The sequence below is a fragment of the Pararge aegeria genome, chromosome 12 (genome assembly GCF_905163445.1).
Source record: "Pararge aegeria chromosome 12, ilParAegt1.1, whole genome shotgun sequence".
Lineage (NCBI taxonomy): Eukaryota > Metazoa > Arthropoda > Insecta > Lepidoptera > Nymphalidae > Pararge > Pararge aegeria.
In genome coordinates, this window is record NC_053191.1 from 7,526,566 (window position 1) to 7,548,195 (window position 21,630).

Genomic DNA, 21,630 nt, shown 5'->3' on the forward strand with positions numbered 1-21,630 from the left:
ATTAATAACATGTTAGTGAAAAGCCACCCGTTGAAATTCCGAGCTAATGTAAAATAATATTATAACGGAAAAAATAAGACTAAATTAAATTATTTTTATTTAGTTTTCGTTTCTGTACAACAAGCACCATAACTAAACAAGCACATAACTTACAACATGTATTCTTGCAGCTAAACGCAAACCAGCAACAGGCGCAATACCAGCAATACAACCACCAACCCGCCCACTCTGCCAGGTACAATTTTGTGTCAACAATATCATGCTTCTACTCACCATTGCAAAAGAGTAGTATTGTTTTTCGACTGACTTAAAAAAGGACGAGATTTCACTAACCGACAAGTAGATTATTCAACTTTCCCTTGTACATCGTCCGCGTTTATTACGGTTTTTTTACAAATCACGTGGGAACAGTTTGTTTTCTTGGGATCATAAGTAGACTATGTTACACTCCGACCTTTTAGCTGGCTCTATTCCAAAAATCGAGTTGATTTGTTTCGTTGGTTAGGCCGTGAAGGAAGGACCAACAAACAAACACACGTTCTCATTTACAATATCAGTAAGAATTTACAAGTTATATATACTATTTCACAAAGTTATAAAGTAATGGTGCAAGTTGTAATACTCAAGCCCATCAATTTATAATAATAGATATTGTCCTACAGCTAAGGTTTGTTTACGAATAAAATATACTCGTAAAGAAAAAAAAAATGTCTTTGTTACAACTCTTATTCGAAATAAGATACTGACAGATCAAGGATCGCTCATTGTATTCAGTTAAATTGTACTGTCGAATCGGACAATACAAGGTTGTCTCATGCGCCCTACTGGTGCTCTTTTCACGTTTAAGCACCAATAAGTTGGTGTAATATTTGTTTTCAATTACCATACGCAGTAATATAATAAGTGGGTTAGTCAGTTTAATAGTTTTGATAATTTTGGTAGAAGAGGCTGTAGGACTGACAAGTAAATGTTGCGTGTCGAAATTAACGTGATGGTTTTTGGTCTTAACAATTTCAGACAAAAATATGCTTATTAATATATTTTACGTATATTATTCAACTCACGTGTTTTTATAATTATACAAACATTACTTAATATTTTTAATAACGACGCAGCGATTATCTAGTTTATTGTAATGGATCACTAACTCACTCATGTGCACTAAACTCCTATTACATTGACACAATATGTTACACGATGAAGCACATAAGAAAACTAGGTTCACAATCTCAAAGTGCCATACTGAATTTGGCTTTTTCTTAACTATGGAAGTTTTTAATGTTTTCGCATAAACCTACGTGACTTAACGGATGGTTTTAAAAGGCATAATTTGGCAGTTCCTTACTAAATTGACAAACTAACATCACTCCACAAAACTACTTTCAGTCTTCGAACGTGAATCTAGATTTTCTTTAACATGAATGTGGAACACTCAACATTATCACTTGAGTATTTTGCTTTTGTAGTTTAGTTTTGTTTTTATTGGCTGTTAACGCATATCCTCTGCAAATTAAAAAGTAAACAATATATATAAAAAAAGTTCGTATACCTACCACTGCTTTACCCATCACAAACTGCACCTCACGCATTAGCTAGCAACCTTCCTTTCAGAGCCCGCAAGCGTTCGCTTTTCTCATGTTGCTGTTTGATACGCAGAGAGAGCGAGAGCCCTATACCCGGATCTCACGACGACTACGTCAACAGGGAGGTGCTGCGCGATTACGCGAACAGAGACTCCCTTTGCGACGACTACGGCGAGGATTACGCGAACAGGGAAGCAATACGTGAAGCGCAAAGAGAGAGGGAGAGGGCGAGACAGGCCAATGAGTATAGAGAGTACGTGAACGCGCCGTCGACGTGGCAGCAAGACAGCGGTGACGATAACAGGAATACGCAACGTAGACAGACGCATAGGGGTGAGTTCAAATTAAATAATAATTTATATCGCTTCATTAATTCCACTAACCTTTCCATGCGTGATCCTATTTTATGGCGCCGTCTTTATACGTACGTCGAGGTCAATTCTCTAGAACGATGTAAGAGATGCTAATAGTATTATGGCGTATTATGGCTAATCAAACTGTCACAGCGCAGACGGCAAACGTTAAGTTTCCCAAATACACAAGTGGCAGGGTAAAAGTGTGTACACAAGTTTAACGTATCACAATTACTTCAAAAGATACTTATTAAAACTATAGTTTCTTATTATTTTTTTTTAATTAAAGAGAAGAGTACGGCAGAATATCCAAGATGAGATAGAGTGACAACGAGATATTCTCTCCATAATCTAACAAGGCCTAGCCTAAAATATGATAAAGTGCAACCCACTTTAGCAGTGCGTTGTTTTGTACAAAATGCATTGCAGAAATTTGCTCGAATTTCGTCTTGTCAACGTGTTCATCATCGATGTTCAATCACGATGTTCGGTGTTATACTGTAAAACAACAAAGTTGCTTGATCCTGAAAATCGCCAAATACGATTGTTTAAAAATATCTAGGAAAAAAGAAAACTAATTATTATATTAATTATTGTTGTTAGATCAAGTCTGTCTAAATTTAAATCTGAAGACATTTGTGCACAGTGTTTTGGTACCTGAGCCAAAATATAACTTCATGACTTTAAAATAGAGTTGACTGTCACATAGTTGACGCCTGGCATGCTGCCATTAGGCGTTGATAGTTAACATTGCGGGTTCAGTTTTTAAGGTCCGTGTATCCGTCCGTCCGTGTATTGGTCTGTCAGACCGACGGTTTAAGATTGCCTTATATTTTTGATTAGGGAAAACGTGTGATCCTCGGCTATCTTCATATTAGTGTGACGTACGTACCTTAAACTCTATTTTTTCTTACTTATCTTCACAATATTATAAAAAGTAATATATGTTTTCAAATATTGAAAATAATGATATCGCATATTATAAATGAAAATCATTTTTATTTATTTGATTTTTTTCGTAATAAACATGCCAATTATTATTATATGTTGCGACTAATTGGTTTTGTTTATTTTATTTTATGTATTGTGCTCCAAGATGATAGAATATAGCTTTATGTAATAGAGAGTACATTATTATTAAAATTAGCCTATGTCACTAAATTTTTTTTAAAATACTGTAAGTTGCTAAAAAAAAAATTAAATTAAAAAATTAAAATCCATCTAATACCAAATCCATCAAATCATGATAATATTTAACTAAATGTTTTACTGTAATGACCAATGTAGGTATCACAGACCGTTCGCTGTTATACGAAAGTTAAACATTAATCCCTAATTATTTTTTTTTGTTTTAGGCGTTAGCAATAACGTGTCTGCCGCGATATCGCTCGTATCGGAGCACGGAGCGAACAACTTTGCAACAATACGAACAACCAGTATCGTTACAAAACAACAGAAGGAACATAATCAGGTAATTTTGTTATTTATTTTGTTAAACTCTAAACTTTCTTATTATATATTTTTTCTATTTTAATTCGTCCAGTTTGATGTTGAGTATAATATTAATAATATTTTTAGAAAGTATGTATTATAAAGAAACAAAAGCTTAGTAAATAAGTGTTTTTCGGTGTATTCGTTTTAAGGTAGCAATAATACAGACTTGTGAATGATAAAATTGGCTGTTTATTTCTAGTTCACTGCTTTCAGTAGTGTATTGATTCGAAACAAAAGAAGAATACAATCAGCAGGTCGTTTATGAAATATTTAGTTAAGTTCGGAATGATTTTATTGTGATGTTTGTGTTTCACATTATTTCATTCGAAACAAAAGAAGAATACAATCAGTAGGTCGTTTATGATATATTAGTTAGGTTCGGAATGATTTTATTGTGATGTGTGCGTGTTTCACATTATTTGATATTGTAAATGATAAAGAAAATGACTAAGGGTATATGGATATAGGGGTTATTAAACTGACACACACACCTGTTGTTATATAAGACTGACTTTTGGACTTGATGATAACCATGCCTCTTAGATGGCAAACAAGTATCTATGAAAATAAATGCTTTATTTTTTTTTCATGCAATTCAGTGAGATGATATTCGAAAACTTTATAAAAGGGTTTCTAACTTGTCCAAGTCTTGTCCTCAAATAATTTAATAGTAGATTTCAATTTCAGCCCATAGAACACATGCAAATCAGGTGATAATTTTATTCGTAAACTTAAAACTAACGTTACTAGGGTTGTAGAAGTGCCCTGGTCTTATCGTCAAATAAATATGTAAATAAATATACTACAAAAATAAACACATCGCCATCAAGCCCCAAATTAAGTATAGCTTGTGTTGGGTACTAATGAATGTTTTTATGAATAATTTATATAAATACTTATAATAAACAGATAAACACTCAGACACTGAAAAAAACATTCACAATTATTCATTGTAAAGTCAACATCTCCTGAGATTTCGGAGCGAAACGTGCGTAGAGGGTACATTGCCGAAGATCTGTTCGGTGTGGAGTATAAGAATTGGACAAATTATAAATTACACCATACAGATTCTCCTGCTTTTCGTGGAGTACAGCAAATTAAGCTTAATTTTCATAATATATCATGGATTTCTGCAAAGTAACGCTTCTACCCAAGTTCATCCTTCGCCTTCGACTCAGAAAGCAGGGTCGCTGCCTGCGCCAATCGGCCGTCAGATTAATGAATAATAGATTCCAATTTCAATCAATCCCAATGACAATATTTTGCATTCGTTTGCAGGAAATGCACGAACAGATGTCCGGGTACAAGCGCATGCGGCGCGAACACCAAGCTGCGCTGGTCAAATTGGAGGAGCGCTGCAAGGCGGACGTCGAGGCGCACAAGGCGCAACTCGACCGCGAATACGAGTCGCTGTTGCAGCAGTTGTCGCGCGAGTTGGAGCGACTGCAGGTAAGAATATCATCATAATCATTATAAACCCACTAGCTATTGCCCGGATTTAGTAAGGTTTTTTTTTAATTCCGTGGCTTGTTATCCTGGGAAAAAATATCTATGTTACTCTACTTCCATTCAACTAACCCAAGGCCAAAAATCAAGTTCATTTGTTGCTTGCTTAGGGCGTGATGGAAGGACAAAAACAAACACACTTTCGCATTTATAATATTAGTTAAGATTATCGGCCCACTACAGAGCCACCACACTCGCAATGTACAGATTGATATATTCCACAGTATATAAATCAGTACTTTGAGAACATAATGGAGAACTCTCAAACATGTGGATCTTTTTATGATGTGTTACTTAATCGTTAAAAGCAAGTGATATTAAATTGCTTGAAACGCACATAACTCTGAAAAGTTAAAAGTGTGTTCCGGACATTTCTGAACTTAGTCCTGAGACTCTTACCCAATAAGCTATCAAAACTGCTGGTGGGTAACATTACATAGTCTGTTGTTTTACCAACCAGGAGTTGTTTCAAAAAAATACATGATTAGTGTTTAAAAAAATTACACCTGTTAATGTTTGTTTCTCAACGTAAAATATTTAGCAGAAGGAAAATATTAAGATGAAAGGTTGACTCAAGCTCAATAAAAAATCCAGAAGTACGATCTTCAGATTATGTAACTTCCGACTACTTTTATGTGTATGAATCTTCACAGACAAAACATGCGCAAGAGCTGGAAAGGAAGCAGAAGCAAAACACAGCTGCCGAGAAGAAGCTCACCAAAGACATCACGGTGCGTCAGGAGCAGGACAGGAAAGCGTTCGAAGCGCAACGCAAGCGCGAGTACAAGGCAAATAAGGAGAGGTGGAAAAAGGAGCTCAGTATGGACGACGCCACGCCCAAGAGGCAAAGGGATGCCACGTTACAGTGAGTTTTTATTTAAATTAATTAGATAAGGCTTATAATTCTACCATAATATAGTAGCAGTAGAGCTATTTGAGACACAGCTCTTCTGGGCAAGTATATACGTCATGCCGCAAAGCAGCCTTGCTGTGTTCCGGTCTAAAGGGTTGGTTGCCGGTGTAATAACAGGCACAACTAAGCTTAGCTCCTACGTCTCAAGTTTGTTGGACATGATCATAGAATGCCCTGCGGATTGTTTTGCTCTATTGACGGCCGATTGGCGCAGTTTGCAGCGACCCTGCTTTCTCAGTCCAAGGCCGTGGGTTCGATTCCCACAACTGGAAAATGTTTGTGTGATGAGCATGAATGTTTTCAGTGTATGGGTGTTTATATGTATTATAAGTATTTATGTATTATATTCATAACAATATTCAAAAGCTATCTTTGTACCCATAACACAAGCTACGCTTACTTTGGGGCTAGGTGGCGATGTGTGTATTGTCGTAGTATATTTATTTATTTATTTATTTATTTATAGGCAATGGTTTTCCACTTATCATCAGGTATACTATCTTCTTGATCCGTCAACTATTACTTTATAAAGAAAAAAAGTAGTTTTTGCCCTCGACTTGGTCCGCGTTCTTTTCGGTTTCTTTAAACATCTCGTCGGAATTGTTAGTTATAATTAATCTTTACTTAATTCAAAGAAAACTAACACGCTTTCGCATTCATAATACGGAAACGGCTATGTTATATGGTTATGGTATTTATGAATGGCTAAAATCACTCATTATCAACAACTGGTTGTAATCTCTTGCTCGTTTTTTCTCTGTTAGCTAAGAAAAAAATATTTATGGTAGTATAATTATTGTAATGTCAGGCTTAGGTAACCGATTGTTCTAAGGTGTTTGTGAAAATGTAAATGCGAGAGTCGGTCATTCATCAATTTAAAAGTCTCTATATATTATCTTCAGCCTCAGTCTATAAGCATCTGTACACAGTCCAATGTTAATTTGCGGGCTAAATCCTACTTCAATCCATCATTGAAATCCTCGTGGGAACAGATAGTTTTCCCTGGATCAAAATAATATTCTGTGTCTATGGGATGGAAGCAATCTCTATGGCAAATTTCATCAAGAAGGCTGCAGCAGTTGGGCCGAAAATCCTAACTTATATAATTATTGCACAAGTGTGTTTGTACGTTTGTTTGTTTATCCTTTCTTCACGCCCTAACTAAGCGACCAATCAACTTGATTTTTGGCATAGAGTTAGTTAGAAAGTCGGCAAAAAACATAACTACCTGCTACTTTTTATCACAATAAACGGTTCCAACGGGATTGGTTAAAAATCATTATAAACACGGACGTAGAATCCGGGCAATAGTAATAATTCTAGTATGGATAGTCCATACTAGAATTATGTCTTATTATGGCTTTGTAATAATTAGTTACCTGGTCGATCATCGAACTTTTGCATTGTCAAGGTCCAAGGGCCAGATGTACATAGTTACTACCACTATCATCTACATTTGCATTCTAGGTCTAATATTAATAGCATTCAAATGTAAAGGTAGTTGTGTATCTCGTTAAGAAATGTTCCAACGCATTTTCTTTGTCACTTGCATATTAAAATAACACAAATGTATTTTAAGTTGCAGTAAATTAGTTTTGAGTGAAGTTTTGTTCTTAACAGTAATAACTACTTTTTCAGGTCTCAAAAAGATAATCTGAAACAGGCGGAGGCGCAAGAGGAAACGCGACTGCTGCGAGCGCAACACGAATACTTGCAGTTGGAGCTGCGTCGCTTCAAACGACGTCGCATGTTGGCTCAGCACCACAAGGAACAAGAGCTTCTGCGAGAGGTATTTATGCGTCCCTAGTACACGTTGTACAAACAGGCCCATTAACTGCCTTTGCTAGTTTAGTAACTAGTAACCTGTCTTCTCCGGATAACAATGTCCTAGGCTCTAACTTCTGAATTATATATAGAATAGATTGACCAGGGCAATTCTCACTTATTTATTTATAAGACACGCCAGCAATTGATTGTAACTACATTCATAAAATAAATAAATTATGTGTTAGAATTACAAATTCTGTCTAGTGCCATTACAATGATCAATTATTGTATACAGCATTATTGTTGTTATCCCCGGTTACAACTTAAAAAAAATTCAAAACTTAAATAAGTATTTAACTAAAAACTATTAAAAATAATTATGTAAATATAAATTAAGCTATTATAACAGATTGATAAGTAATATTAAATGATAATCATTAACATCACCATCATCCATTGTCTATAACAGTTTAACGCTGGAATAAAGGCACCCAACGAGAGGGTAAGTCAATAATCGATTCCCTGGGCAGACAGGTTGGTGATTGCTCAAGATGGTAGTTTTAGGGCAAATTCTCAGCACCAATCTATGGAAATATGGAAATTGGTGTTTTGCGATGGCCACGACGTGTTTATTTAAAATCTCTTGATTTTAAATATATTCATATTTTTTTACACAATTGTTTTACCTATTCTTAACATATAAACGCTGAACAGTAAGAAAAAAATGACATAATGTAGGCATTTATTCCGTAATAATCCATTGTTTTCCAAGGATTAATAGTATCTGCAATGCTGTGCTCCGTTCTACAGAGCGTGGTTGCTTATGGAATATCAGGCACATGAGGCTTAACATCATCTTAGGTTGATGGACACAGGACGGCACTTTGTAGGAATTCTTCCTTGCATGCCTTGAAAATTTTTGTTCTGGTGATTGTTTACTACTCAACATCAGATTGGCCATCTGCTTGGCATATCAGTTATTAATGTAAAAAAATAAAAAGTCTGTTTCTTAAAAATATTTCAGTTTATGGTAACTAGTACACAAACATAGTTTAGCATGTATAAAATCATGAATTCTCATCGATAGGAGCTCAACAAGCGGCAGCAGCAGTTAGAACAAGCGCACACGATGCTGTTGCGTCACCACGAGAAGACGCAGGAGCTTGAGTACCGGCAACAGAAGGGTGTGCACGCGCTGAGGTAAGCCAGACGTTTTTAAGCTCTTCGCAAATATTGAGACATGGCGCCCTTTGGTGAATTATCAGTATCAGTGGCGTGCACTGGGTTTCTTACCAGGGTATCTATCTATACAGACCAGATCCTCCTCTTATACAAACTACATATGTATAAATTTTAGGGTACGCAGTGCTTTTCTGCTTGTATGAAGTGCACGCCACTGATCAGTATGAAGTTTTGACGACCTCCCTGGCGCAGCGGTGTGTGCTGTGATTTAAAGTTAGAGATCCAATGTTGGATTCCCGATAGGGGGGACAATTTGGGGATTTATAATTTCTGAAATTTCTGCGGTATGCTCTTGTGGCTAGTCTCCACCCAATAGACAAAAAGTGCCGCCAAGCGATTTAGCGTCCCGGCGCTATGTCGCGTGGAAACCGATGAAGGCTGTGCGTTGAAAATAACTGCCATACACCCTAACAGGTTAGCCCGCTACCTATCTAGACAGCATCATCACTTAACATCATTGCAGTCAAGGGCTAACTTGTAGTGAAATAACAAAAAATGAAAATACATACCACAGGGCAATTGATGAAAAAAAGTTAGGTACAGTGTGAACGTGGCGTCTGACTTAATTACTTTACAAATCCTGTGCATTTTGTTTTCCTGGGATAAACATCCTATGGTACTCCATTCTTTCGACTAAATCTATGCCAAAATGAATTTGATCTGTTGCTTAGTCAGGACTTGGAAGAAAGAACAAACAAACAAATACACTTTATAGCATTTATAATATTAGTAAGGATTCCATGTGATTTGCATTTCATACATAACATTAAAGCACTGCCTACTCTACAGTTTTTGAATATAACTTATTTACATATTACGCCATCTTTCTGCTGTATGCCTACTCTGGTCTTAAATCCTATGCGCGACTGGGTATTCCTATGGCTGTTATTTTTTATTTTAATCTCATTATATAGTTAGTATTTCATCATTCATATAATTTATTCACAGGGAGGAGCAGTTGTCGAATCAACACGCAACGGAGCTTGCCAATCAGCGCGAATACATGCAGCGCGCGGAACACGAATTGCGCAAGAAACATGCCTTGCAATTAAAACAACAACCTAAAAGTCTCAAGGTAAGCAGGTAAAACTGTAGACTTAAGTCTATAAAGTAAGTCAATAAAGGTGTATAGCAATCGGTACAATAATTAAATAAAAATTTAATTTGGCCTACTTTATAAGCACTTTTTAAACTCCAGGTTACTCTGTTTTGAGTTATTAGATTTGTAGGGTGATTACGTAAAACTTTGCATTAGCAACTGCAAACACTAATCGATAGGTCGCGAAACTTCACTGCAATACAAGAAAATAACATAACGTGACCCTTAATCGCTACTTAAGAAATTAATATAGACGTGCTGACGCCCTTTTTCGTTTCCGATTAGATAAACGGCCCGTCTCTTATATATCAACTATACGTCGATACATAGCCTAATACTGTGTTTTTAGTTGTAGTAGTAACAAGAAAATTGAATTACTTTTTATTTTTTCTTCACGCCTGAACCGCTTCTTACCTTGTACCAAGCTCAAGTTCGATCGTGCATGGAGTACTGTTCCCATTTATGGGATGGCTCTGCCAAGTATCAGCTTGATGCCCTGGATTCGGTTGATCGCCGTGCTAGAAGGCTCATCGGTGACCTAGCCAATAAAAAACTTACAAACTTACTTGGAACATCGTCGCAAGGTTGCCTGCCTTTCGGTATTCTATAGGATATATTTCGGAGTCTTACGTGGTCGATATACCGCGGACGCGTACGAAGCGCTTCGCATCTTCGTTTCTAATTCGCACCGCTAGGATCTGGAATGCTCTTCCAGCTTCCATTTTCCCCAGTTCTTACAACATTAGTACCTTCAAATCAAGAGTGAATAGGCATGTTCTAGGCAAGCGCGCTCCACCTTAGCCTGCATCATCGCTTACCATCAGGTGTGATTGCAGTCAAGCGCTCGTCTATAAATATAAAAAAAAAAAAAAAAAATTTTCCTTTTTATCGTTTACAGCAAAAAGAGATGCAGATCCGCAAGCAATTCCGAGAAACGTGCAAAATACAGACTCGCCAGTACAAAGCACTCAAAGCGCAGATATTACAGATGACTCCTAAGGTACGGCTAATTTAATAGCTATCTTTATTTACAAAAAATGTAAACTGAAGTTTGCAAATGATTCCTTTTGGCCAGAACTCCAACTGTTTAACAATCGTTTCCGGGCCAATAGAGGCACTGATGCACGATCAGGGGTCAGGATCCAGCGATATCCCAAATACGAATGCAATTGGTTGCAGCGACAATCTCTGTCAAATATAACAGTTGCGACCAATGACTTATCCCTGCAGCCATAGAGTATACAACTAGACGAGTTCAAACAATAAGTCAAGAGCAAAATTTATAATACAAACGTTTTATAAATTTTGCTATTTTGTTATTTTGCAGGAGCAACAGAAAGAAGTGATAAAATCGTTGAAGGATGAGAAACGTCGTAAGCTGGTACTCCTCGGCGAACAATATGACCAGAGTATAAGTGAGATGCTCCAGAAACAGACGGTGCGACTCGATGAGAGTCAGATGGTATGCATTATAACATGTAAAAGCCACAAGAACAGTTACTTTTATTAAATCCCTTGAAATATTAATACAAATTGCATTTTAAAAAAATGCGGGTTTTTATGAACAAGTTGGTTTTCCCAAGACGTTTCTTTTATCTAGGATCTAAGATCATATTACTATTAAATATTTATATGTTTTCCAGACCTGTATGTTGAATTTCCCAAGGTTGAAGACCCATAATGCAGATTTTTTCCCATTTCACACAATATTTATTTTCTTTCAAAAAATATTGTGTTCTAGATATACATGTAGTGTATAAATGTTGTGTGTGTAAACAGTTTAACTATTATTGTAATATTGATCTGAATTTGATGTAGTTAGGGTTTATACAGTCCACTCTGTCCCCTCCCTTGCTGTGCCATCCAGTTAACATGTTTAAAGGCTCTCGAGTCTCGAGACTACAATGGCGTCAAAAGAAACACAAAGTTTGAAAACAGTAAAATGTAGTGTCGCTAGTTAAAATCTAGTTTTAAGATTTTATTTATGAAAATCAATGGATTTAAAAACTATTCTGGAATATTTGAAGAATGTTCTCAAAATTTTTTAATTACGGCCCCGAGAATAACTTGACTGAAGGTGAAGGTACGTTTTCACGAGCGATTATGAACTTTAAGGCCTATTATCAAAGAGATGATTTTAATTATACATCTACTTTTATGTAATTCAAACATGAATGTTCACGGAATAAAAATTATAAAAGGCTGTATTTTTTACCCCCGACACTAAAACGACGGGGTGTTACAAGTTGGACGTGTCTGTTAGTTTGTGTGTCTGTCCGTAGCATGGTGGCGGCCGAAAATTGTTAAAACCCAATTATTGTGCTATAACCAGATGGAGTGCCAGCAGCTTAAAATGCAGTTAGACCACGAGTTGGATATGCTGACGGCCTACCAGAGCAAGAGTAAGATGCAGGCGGAAGCGCAGCGGGACCGCGAGCGACGCGAGCTTGAGGACCGCGTCGCCGTACGTCGAGCGCTTCTCAAAGCTAAGGTGTGTTCTTACAACGATGACTGGATCTAGTTAAAGGCATATTACCGCACAAGGGGCTTATTTTTACGGCGTATGTGTAAGCGTAAGAGTCATTTTACTGCTCCGAACTGTAGCAGTAAACCACTTGTTCCTACTCATGCATATAACTAACACGATGTCAAATGTTTGCCCTTCGCGCACAACTACGGACTACGTTTCATCATAAACTGTCTACTTAAATTGCAAAGAACAGTGCATTTTGTCAGAGTATTTATTAAAGTTATGCTGTAGTAACTTTAATACAGGATTAGTTACCTTCTGCATATCCTGTAGACTACTGTATCGAATGATATGTAAGAACGTATTATAAGGAAAGAAATGTATTTATCATCATCATCATTATATAGTTGTCTTTATGGACATCTTCAGATGGATATAAGTCTTTTGTGTGGACTTCCAGCGCCTCAGTGGGGTTTCTAGTTGCTTTTTAAACATTAAACGCAGCGTTAGTTCCAGACCAGAGAGACGGATGAAAATAGATTACAGTTAAACAATATTTATATGTAAAGTCCAGTGACTTGTACTGTGCGTTTGATGAGTTATACAGTCAGCCAGTCAGCAACATATTGCCTATATGTATAGAGATTGATATTTGTGCAGATGGAGTCTGAGTGCGCGCAGTTCGATGCGGAGCGGGCGGAGCGCACACGCATGTTGCTCGAGAGGCACGAGCGCGAACTCGAGCAGTTCGACAACGAGAGCACAAATCTCGGCTTCAGGTTCGTAAAAAAGCTTATCAAAGACCTGGAAAGCCCCTCCGGCTTCTATTTTCTTGATCACCTTTAACATCTTTATCTACAGCGCAGGGGTCTCCTCTCAGAATGAGGTTTTAGGCCGTAGTCCATCACGCTGGCCAAGTGCGAATTGGTTAACTTTAGACGCCTTATAAAACATTTCTGAAGAACTCTCAGGCAGGTGGGTTTCTTCAAATGAAATGCTTTCCCCTTACATTATCTGTTAGTACATATGTTTGGCCCGTCAAATTTAACGACAAAAAACTGGCGCACTGGCGCAGCACGGTGTTTTTATCCTGGAGGCCTGTGCTCCATCGTAATGGAATCAGGTGAATAAATTGGTAGACTAACAAAAATGTTGTCCTGCAGTCCAATTGCGATCGCGGAAGGCAGTCGAGACGGCTACGGCGAAGAGGAACAGTCTCTTTCCGGCTCGATGCTGTCGCTCGCGCATAGCAACTCGTCCGCGAGCTTCCCCGCCGGCTCGCTCTAACCGCACGCCACCCCGCCAACACACACACACTCCCACACTTTCACACACCGTCACAACTCAGAATACACATTACACACACAATCGCGCAATATCCCGTACACTCGTCGCATGCAAACAGAAGTGTCACAACTCAAAAAACACGATAGTTAATCTTTCATATAAATATGCTTCAACATTACAAATTTAATAATCAATACCATTTATGATTATATAAATGCAAACCCTACATATAGTGGGAAAATCTGCGTCAAAATTTTAGCAAGCGCTTTTTTAATATCGGAGATTTTTTTGAGTTGTGTCGGTTTTATAATAATTCCGTGTTCTCTGTATGTGATGTCGTCGCTTGGTAAAAAAATACTGGTTTGAATATGAAGAGAGATCTGGTTATATTAATGTAGAGTCTGGTCCTAAAAGTACTTGCCTAAGAAAGTGCTGGCAAATTATGTGTATATTTGTAATACATTTAAAATACTTTTCTAATAACACAATCGCGATTGACACTTCAGGACGATTTTGTACGGCCCCTCCATTCATATACAAATATGATTACGTCTACATGTCAATACGAGAAGGTGAATAACAGTCACTTTTTAGACCTCACTGTATAATAAACTTAAGTTATATTTTGATATAAGACAAGGTTCTGAAATTTACATTCCAATTATATACTACTTAATCGATTTTGGTACTTTAAATATATGGAGTTGGAGCCTTGTTGATCTGAACTCTGCTAATTGGGATGCGGTATTCGCAAACACGTTTTATCACTATGACGTCTCACAATACTTTTGAACGAATACCAATCGCATTATTGATAGGTGACATATTGCAATAGCCTGGTGGAAAGAAACCCTTCCCACAGAATATAATTAGAAAACTGAGCCTTCAGCACTATTTCACACCGCCACCAGCGCACATGTTTCTTTACCAGGATTACGAGCAATGTTACTAAATACTACACCGAACAGATCTGAATTAGCTGGACAATGACAACGTTTAGTGTATGCTTAGGGCTGCTTAAGTCGCTGCTGGCACCGTTTGCTTTTAAAATGTTCGTAAGAGGAGAAAATATTGAAACTCATACGAAAAGATTAAAACAAACTGTGGATAGTCATTTTTATAAGCGCTATACTAATCTGCCGAAGCCGGTTTGTTTTCGTTGTTAGTGCAGAATTAAACACTTCTTACTCCGTGCGTTCGAATGAACTGTGAGAAGTCATAGTAAGGTTTATGCATACGATTGTTACAATGCTAAGCGACGACAGAACAACCTCTTTCATGTTTTCAACGCTGTCGCTATAAGTTTGGTTTATATCATCGAAATGCATTATTCTTAATTTAAAAAAAAAATTCCTCCTGATCATAACAAAAAATCGCCCATTATAAGCACATAAAGGAAAATCAGAATAGCCATTTCGATTTTTTGTTTCGTTTAAACTCATCAATCACATCAAAGACGTAAATCTTGATACCGATATTCGTTAATTGTGGCCTAATATATTCACTGCTCAAATATTTAAGAAAATTACAGATTAGCTGTATTAATTGTAACTAATAGTGAGAAAAGTTTTGCTAATCCGTTGTACACAAATGCTAAAGTGACAAATCGAAAAGGTCTAAAATACGAACGTGATAGATTTTAGCATAGCCAAACACTGAAAAAAACGTTAAACATACGGTGTCATCTCTTGTTAAACTACTGGCATGGTAGGAAAAAGGTTTTTGTACTCGCGAACTAGGTAGTCCAATACGAAGTAGGAACATGGCGAATTAGGCAGGTAATAAATGCCAACTTCATCACTAAGATCATTTTTTGAGCAGCCTTAGTGTTCAGATTGAACCTTGGGCTGTTTTGTTTTTATTAAACAAATGGCGGCATTAGGCCTTGTACTGTGGCCTAATTATACGTTTGTGTTGATTTGCCATTTGTCTATTCCGTAATTTGCATTTTAAAAATGTGCCATCAAGGTGCCGTGCAGTGTGATTTTCTACCTACGATTACTTAATCGATCACGTGAAAGTTAACTACGAATCAAAGAGCGCTATCTAGCGACAGTACTGTTTCTCGTAATGTAACTAACTAGATGGCGCTTTAAAACGAAATTTTTGAAACCCCATTTTTCTTAAATCTGATTGGTTGAACAGTGTTTAGAAGTTCTGTACATTGAAAACACGTGTTGTACCGATCAATAAATTTAGTATTTTTGTACAACCGAATAAGTTGTATTTATTGCAATAACTTTGAGCGACAGTGTATCATCTCATCATTTTTATATCCCATTTTGACTACTGAGACTGTACAGCCCTCCCGTATTATGTGTTCACATTACATACGTCAGAAACGCGCAATAAAACATTCTTAACAATAAGTATTATCATCCGAATTAACTCTTACCACAAAGGGGAAAAGACAGGCTTGTTTCTATTATGCCAGAATCCTAAAAATGTACAGTTGCCATCACGAAAGTTCAAACTTGGCGTCACGTGTGTTTGTAGTTCAAAATATAATTATTAGGCCATATGTTGGCGGATTTAGACAAGATGAGAAGTTGGTCATACGTTTGAGGAGCGCGTCTGTTTGTTTAGGTGACACTAGTCTCGTGCCAACTTTCGTGACAGCAACTACCTTAGCGTATTGTGAATATTTAAATTGTTATCGCGTATTTTATACTGTAGTTTCGAAAACTTGCTATATTGTATTTAATTCTTTTTTTTCGTTTAATGTTTTTGTTAAGTCTTCCAAGAAATACTTTCAGTATTTGATTTAGCCAATAAATAGGGTCCGGGAGGGCGCTTCCTATATTATATTACAATATTAAGTTTGTAAGCACTTCATAATAATAAATTCAGTAAATGAATGCGTGTGGTTTGATGAACATTTGTTACAGTGAGCATTTCAGTGTAGGATAATTTTAACATGTTAACAGACAAATAGAATTCCAAATCTTTGTGTGTGACATATAGGCAAAAATATATTTAGCTTTAGTTCATCAATTTAAATGGAAGTTATCTTATGTTGCCTATATGACATGTATATACACTGAATGGAATATTAGGGCAGGCGCCAAATGGAGTTGATTATGCAATATATAAGGACCTGAAACTGCCTATATTATGGAAAGTCCTCAACGGGAGCATTCGCATTTTTTCTTTCTCTTAAAATTACAAGCACATACTATATTATATATTCGCTATATTCACATTCAAGCACATATTATATTATATATTCGCAAGTTTAGGAGCATTTGGTCGTAAACTTGTACGTAATAACAAATAATTGAAGGTGCGCGAAAGGATGTCTTGTTTGCGAAGAGAACAGTAAAAACACTCGCGCAAACGACTACTGTCGCAGAAAAATATCTTAGTCCATTACTCTAGCGCATCGTATCACCTGTTATACCCTTTCTAACATTTGTAATTGAGTATCTAAATTATGTAACATAAAGTAAAATGTACCTACTAATGCTACTCGTTTTAGTTTCAAATTCTGTATACCGAATTATATTTTACTAGTTACTAGTTCCGTCGAGAGCGCTGTCTGTAGAAGTGTTAACGAAATTGAGCTTTAAAACAAAGTTTTAAACTTGTTTTTCATTCTGAATCGTGTTATGCTACTGAAAAGAATTGCAAATATGGATATATTGGATTGATATAATGCGAACATATCAATCTAATATAATTTATGCTTAAGAGATGCTAGGGATTCCATAAGAAATCGCATTTACCTAAATAATAGCAAATATAGGTATTTTCTAAATGTTTATCACATTTCATCGTGTCCAACAAAGAATATTCGAAGCTCATCAAGAACTTCGTTCTTCCAAATCTGCAGTAATATGTTTACAATAAGATAATTTTCCTGAGTTTGTATAAATTTTAAAAATGAGGCCCCCACATTTTGCACACTCAACTCCAATCAACGAGCTCCCGGTCTAAATAGTGTTTTAGAAACACACCCTTGTACAAATGGAAGATGTTTGTATGGTAAAAAAAAATGACTCGCGGTATGTGCCGAAAGAGCGATGATGTAAATGATGTGAGCACGAGACGCTTTTATTAGATATTTTACTCAAATACTTAACTCCATTGATTTATCTGTTTGTACGTATTTTGTACTTGACTATTATCTACAAAGTAATTTAATGTAGATAGGCGAATGATAATTTTATCTGTCAAATCGATTTGTTTGAAATGGTCAAACATAAATATTGATAATTTTATGCACCACAAACATAAAATTAGCAATCTAATTTTCTTGTCGTTAACATTATTATATTCATTTATTATTAATCTAAACTATAAATATTTGTGCATCGGTCTTTATTACCAACTTATTTCACTTTTGCAAGATAGTTAACGAATGCCTGGCGTCAGTTGATAATAAATCAATTTTAGAATTAATGTTTGACCATTTAAAATCATTTTTTTCAGTGAAAATTTGTTGATTTTGTATACCGTTGTAAAATGTTCGGAAACGGTAGGCCGTCCAACAAAACACTGTAAATGCTAACGGTTAAATCGATGGAGTAAAGATTGTAGGAGGCATGATTTAAACTATAATTCTAGTACTGTCGATCTACTCTTGTATAATATGTAGTCTATCGTAAGTTTCTATAGTGGTTTTAGCCAATTTTTCATCTTGATCCCCGATCAAATAATTCAAGATCGAAAAATGACCGAAAGTACCATTCAAACGCGTCACATGATGTTCTAAGGTAAACTTTTCAGTTTTATCAACGATCCTTCAAAGTGCGGATTAGGTGAAACCTCGTTGTAGCTGCTCTTTGCTAATTTCCTTTTATATTCAAATATACATAAGCTAAGGTTTAATTTGCCTCATAATATCGCTATTATTAATTACCCTTGATTTAAAAAAAATCTACATTAAACTAAAACTGACATAATATAAAGACATGTTTTTATTTCCTACTTGCACTAAATATGGTTTTGAAGAATCGTATATTGGTACAGATTCCAAAGAAATAAACTTCTACTTCTGTAAAACATAACAAGTACAAGTTTATTTCTACGGAAATATCGGATTTTAATTGCAATTTTACTGTTAGTCATTTTTTTTTTCCTATTATTAACTGAATAAAAAAATTGCCGCCACGGTTCGCCGTTGTGAAACTTCAACTTATTACGGCATAAAAAGCGTCATGGGTAGAATTTGCTGCTAAGGCACGCCAAAAAAAAGAGTATAAGAATTCATATCGAATTTCAAGATTATATTGCGCGTTAATTGACTCACTCACTTGTTATGTTCCAGTCTGAAGTGCGTGTTAGCCGGTGTAATTAAGGGCACATGAGGCTTAACACCTGCCATGCCGGCCGGCCATCAGCTTGGTTCGTTTTTTTGTATCTTCTAAAAGGAAATTAGCATAGCAAAGGTAACGAGACAAATTATCTTAGGGCCTTATAGGCGGTTGGTGTAAAGGCATAAATTGCGAGCGCAGTCGCCAACGCCGCGCCCGCGCTCCTCACACGCTTTTTTTATCGGACAAAAGTATATTTTTATTTATAATATTAGATAGTCAAAATTATTATATTCATATCATTAGTTTATAATTTAGGCGCCATTTTTTGCATATATTTGTTTGTTAAAAAGTTTAACGAGCGGACTAATCTTGTTTGTTTTGGCCTAGAGTTTATTTTAGATATTGGGAGAATTATACCAACGCAAAGTGTATTATGCTTGCGCTAGATGATCATTAAATTAGATTTTAAATATATTACATGCTTTATAGAATCAAAAACATGCAGGTGCTGTGTATTGAATATTATATAACTGACTGCCAATTATGTTTTGTAAATATTATGATAAAATATGTATGTATATTTAATATAACGAGCACACGATTTGCCTTAACGGTGGAGGGACGCGCGCGGCTCGGCGTTTTGTATATAAAACAATAATATATAATTAACAGCTATTCATAGTTGAGTACTTTGTAAGGTGCGAGTGGGGTCATGCGCCCCGCAGTACAAAGTGCGTGCTATTTTTCTTTATTTAGTATTCTAATACATGATTGTATTGTCAACTAAGCTTACCAGTCATATATGTATAGACGAATACATATTATTTAATTTAACGCTGATTTAGTCATAATTATCCAAATTTAGTTAATTATTTTATTATTTTGTATTTCAATTTTCTTTACTATATCACATTGTTTGTAAGCATCACGCGATGTGATCGTTTATATTATTCGAGTCTGTTAGTGGTTCATTGTTTAGATATTTCAATGTTCGGGAGATTAGCGTAACATAGGAGTTAAAAAAACAGTATATCAAATGTTGGGCAAGTATTATTTACTGTTTGACAATAACGTCGATACACAGTGACATTTGACTATTCTAAAGAACAATTTACTTATTTTACCCTATTTCTTCTAGAAGTATATTATGATGTAGCTTTGTGTATCGATGTATAGAAAAGTAACTACAACACAGTCCTCCTCACGAACTGACCAAATCAATGACAATAATCTCTAGACAAAGCCTAACTAGACGCTTTGTCGTCTCGTTTCCATACTGTTTGTTGAAAAGACCACAATATAAAGTGCAGCGGTGGTCATAACTATGCTCTCTTCCAGCCAATGCGAGCAGAGGGTTGCGATGGCTTAAGAAACGTAAAAATAGTAAAGAAAAACTTGAGTTTACATTAGTTTCATTGGATATTAATTTACCCACAATAATACCAATAGATTCAAGAAAATACAAGCAACAAAAACTAATCTAAATAAAAATGCTCGTAAACTGAATCAAATAACCAGTAACCCTGTAAAATGGTGAACATAGTAAAATTTTTGCACTCAGTTTATATCAGCAAAAAATTATAATGTTTCCAATATTAAAATTTTATTGCACATGCAATTCTTAAATCTATACTAACTTGAAATCACTAGAAAGGCTCTTGTATCTTGTTTTGAGAAACGTGTAATGTCACAACGAAAGAGCAGAAAAATACATGACTTGTTGGTAATATTTGTAAACATAGCTGTATAAGTCCAGTGATATATTTAATGAATAAGACAATTTTGTATACAAACGGGAAATTAGGTGTTCAGTATAACCACCGTTGTACACTACAGAGGTCGTAGCAATATCTGGTAATGAAGCACTATGGAATTGATTTGTAAGCTGTAACTTTGCTTGAGTGCAGTAGATGGTTGGTACTTAAGGTTAGACGCGTAGCTGTCGCAGTGTTAGTGCCTCTTCTACCGACGCCGTGCAGGGACTTGCTAGCAATAAAATACACAGCTAAATACAATTATTATTGAATAGGATATTATCACAATTATCGTACAAATGACTGCAGTCTGCACCGGCGAGGAGTACGAGCGTAGAGCGTAGGTGCATCGGTTCCCCCTCCCAACCTCCCACCACTTGCTAGTTAGACTAAGAATGTTATCACCCATAATGTCCAGAGAGACATTATTTTAATACTATAGAAGTACCAAACTCGTAGTTAGCGATCACGTATTATGTACATTGTAACTATTTTTTTTTATTATTTTACCATTGTATAGTCATCTATCAAGGACGGTAGTTAGCAATATTTCGCGCGAGGTGCGACAAGGTGCGATGCGGCCGCGGAGCGCGAGAGTAGCCTCTCGCGTTTTTGTCCGTGGCTTTTCTGCACGCACCGTTGTTGTTTTCTTTTTATTTTTTGTTATATATTTAAATAACACAATCGACTTGTAGTTTTAAAATAATTATTATCATTAATTATTATTATATTGTAATATAATCTTATTAATGAAAAAATCAAACTGAGAATAAATAATAGAAAGGAAAATCCAATGTTTTTCATTTCAAGATTACCTATTTTACCTATATTTTTTTTATAACTAGCGGGTTTCTATAATTAGGATGATCACAGCAACACTATTTAAATTAAGAATTTGAAAGTT

At 35.9% G+C, this 21,630-nt stretch overlaps 1 protein-coding gene across 3 annotated transcripts in view; it reads left to right on the forward strand.

The window, feature by feature from the left end:
- LOC120628437 (serine/threonine-protein kinase Tao) overlaps positions 1-21,416 on the forward strand; it is a 32,417-nt gene extending 11,001 nt beyond the window's left edge. Inside the window, exons 9-21 of one of the 3 annotated variants that reach the window (XM_039896810.1) lie at positions 171-235; positions 1,612-1,916; positions 3,292-3,407; positions 4,709-4,879; positions 5,590-5,801; positions 7,488-7,638; positions 8,704-8,816; positions 9,807-9,933; positions 10,856-10,957; positions 11,285-11,419; positions 12,290-12,448; positions 13,088-13,206; positions 13,591-21,416. In XM_039896810.1, the coding sequence (XP_039752744.1) occupies positions 171-235; positions 1,612-1,916; positions 3,292-3,407; positions 4,709-4,879; positions 5,590-5,801; positions 7,488-7,638; positions 8,704-8,816; positions 9,807-9,933; positions 10,856-10,957; positions 11,285-11,419; positions 12,290-12,448; positions 13,088-13,206; positions 13,591-13,714 (1,899 nt within the window). In that variant the 3' untranslated portion in view covers positions 13,715-21,416. The remainder of the gene's footprint in view (positions 1-170; positions 236-1,611; positions 1,917-3,291; positions 3,408-4,708; positions 4,880-5,589; positions 5,802-7,487; positions 7,639-8,703; positions 8,817-9,806; positions 9,934-10,855; positions 10,958-11,284; positions 11,420-12,289; positions 12,449-13,087; positions 13,207-13,590) is intronic. The other 2 variants (XM_039896811.1, XM_039896812.1) reach the window with 2 other exon arrangements.
- Positions 21,417-21,630: the final 214 nt, after the last annotated feature.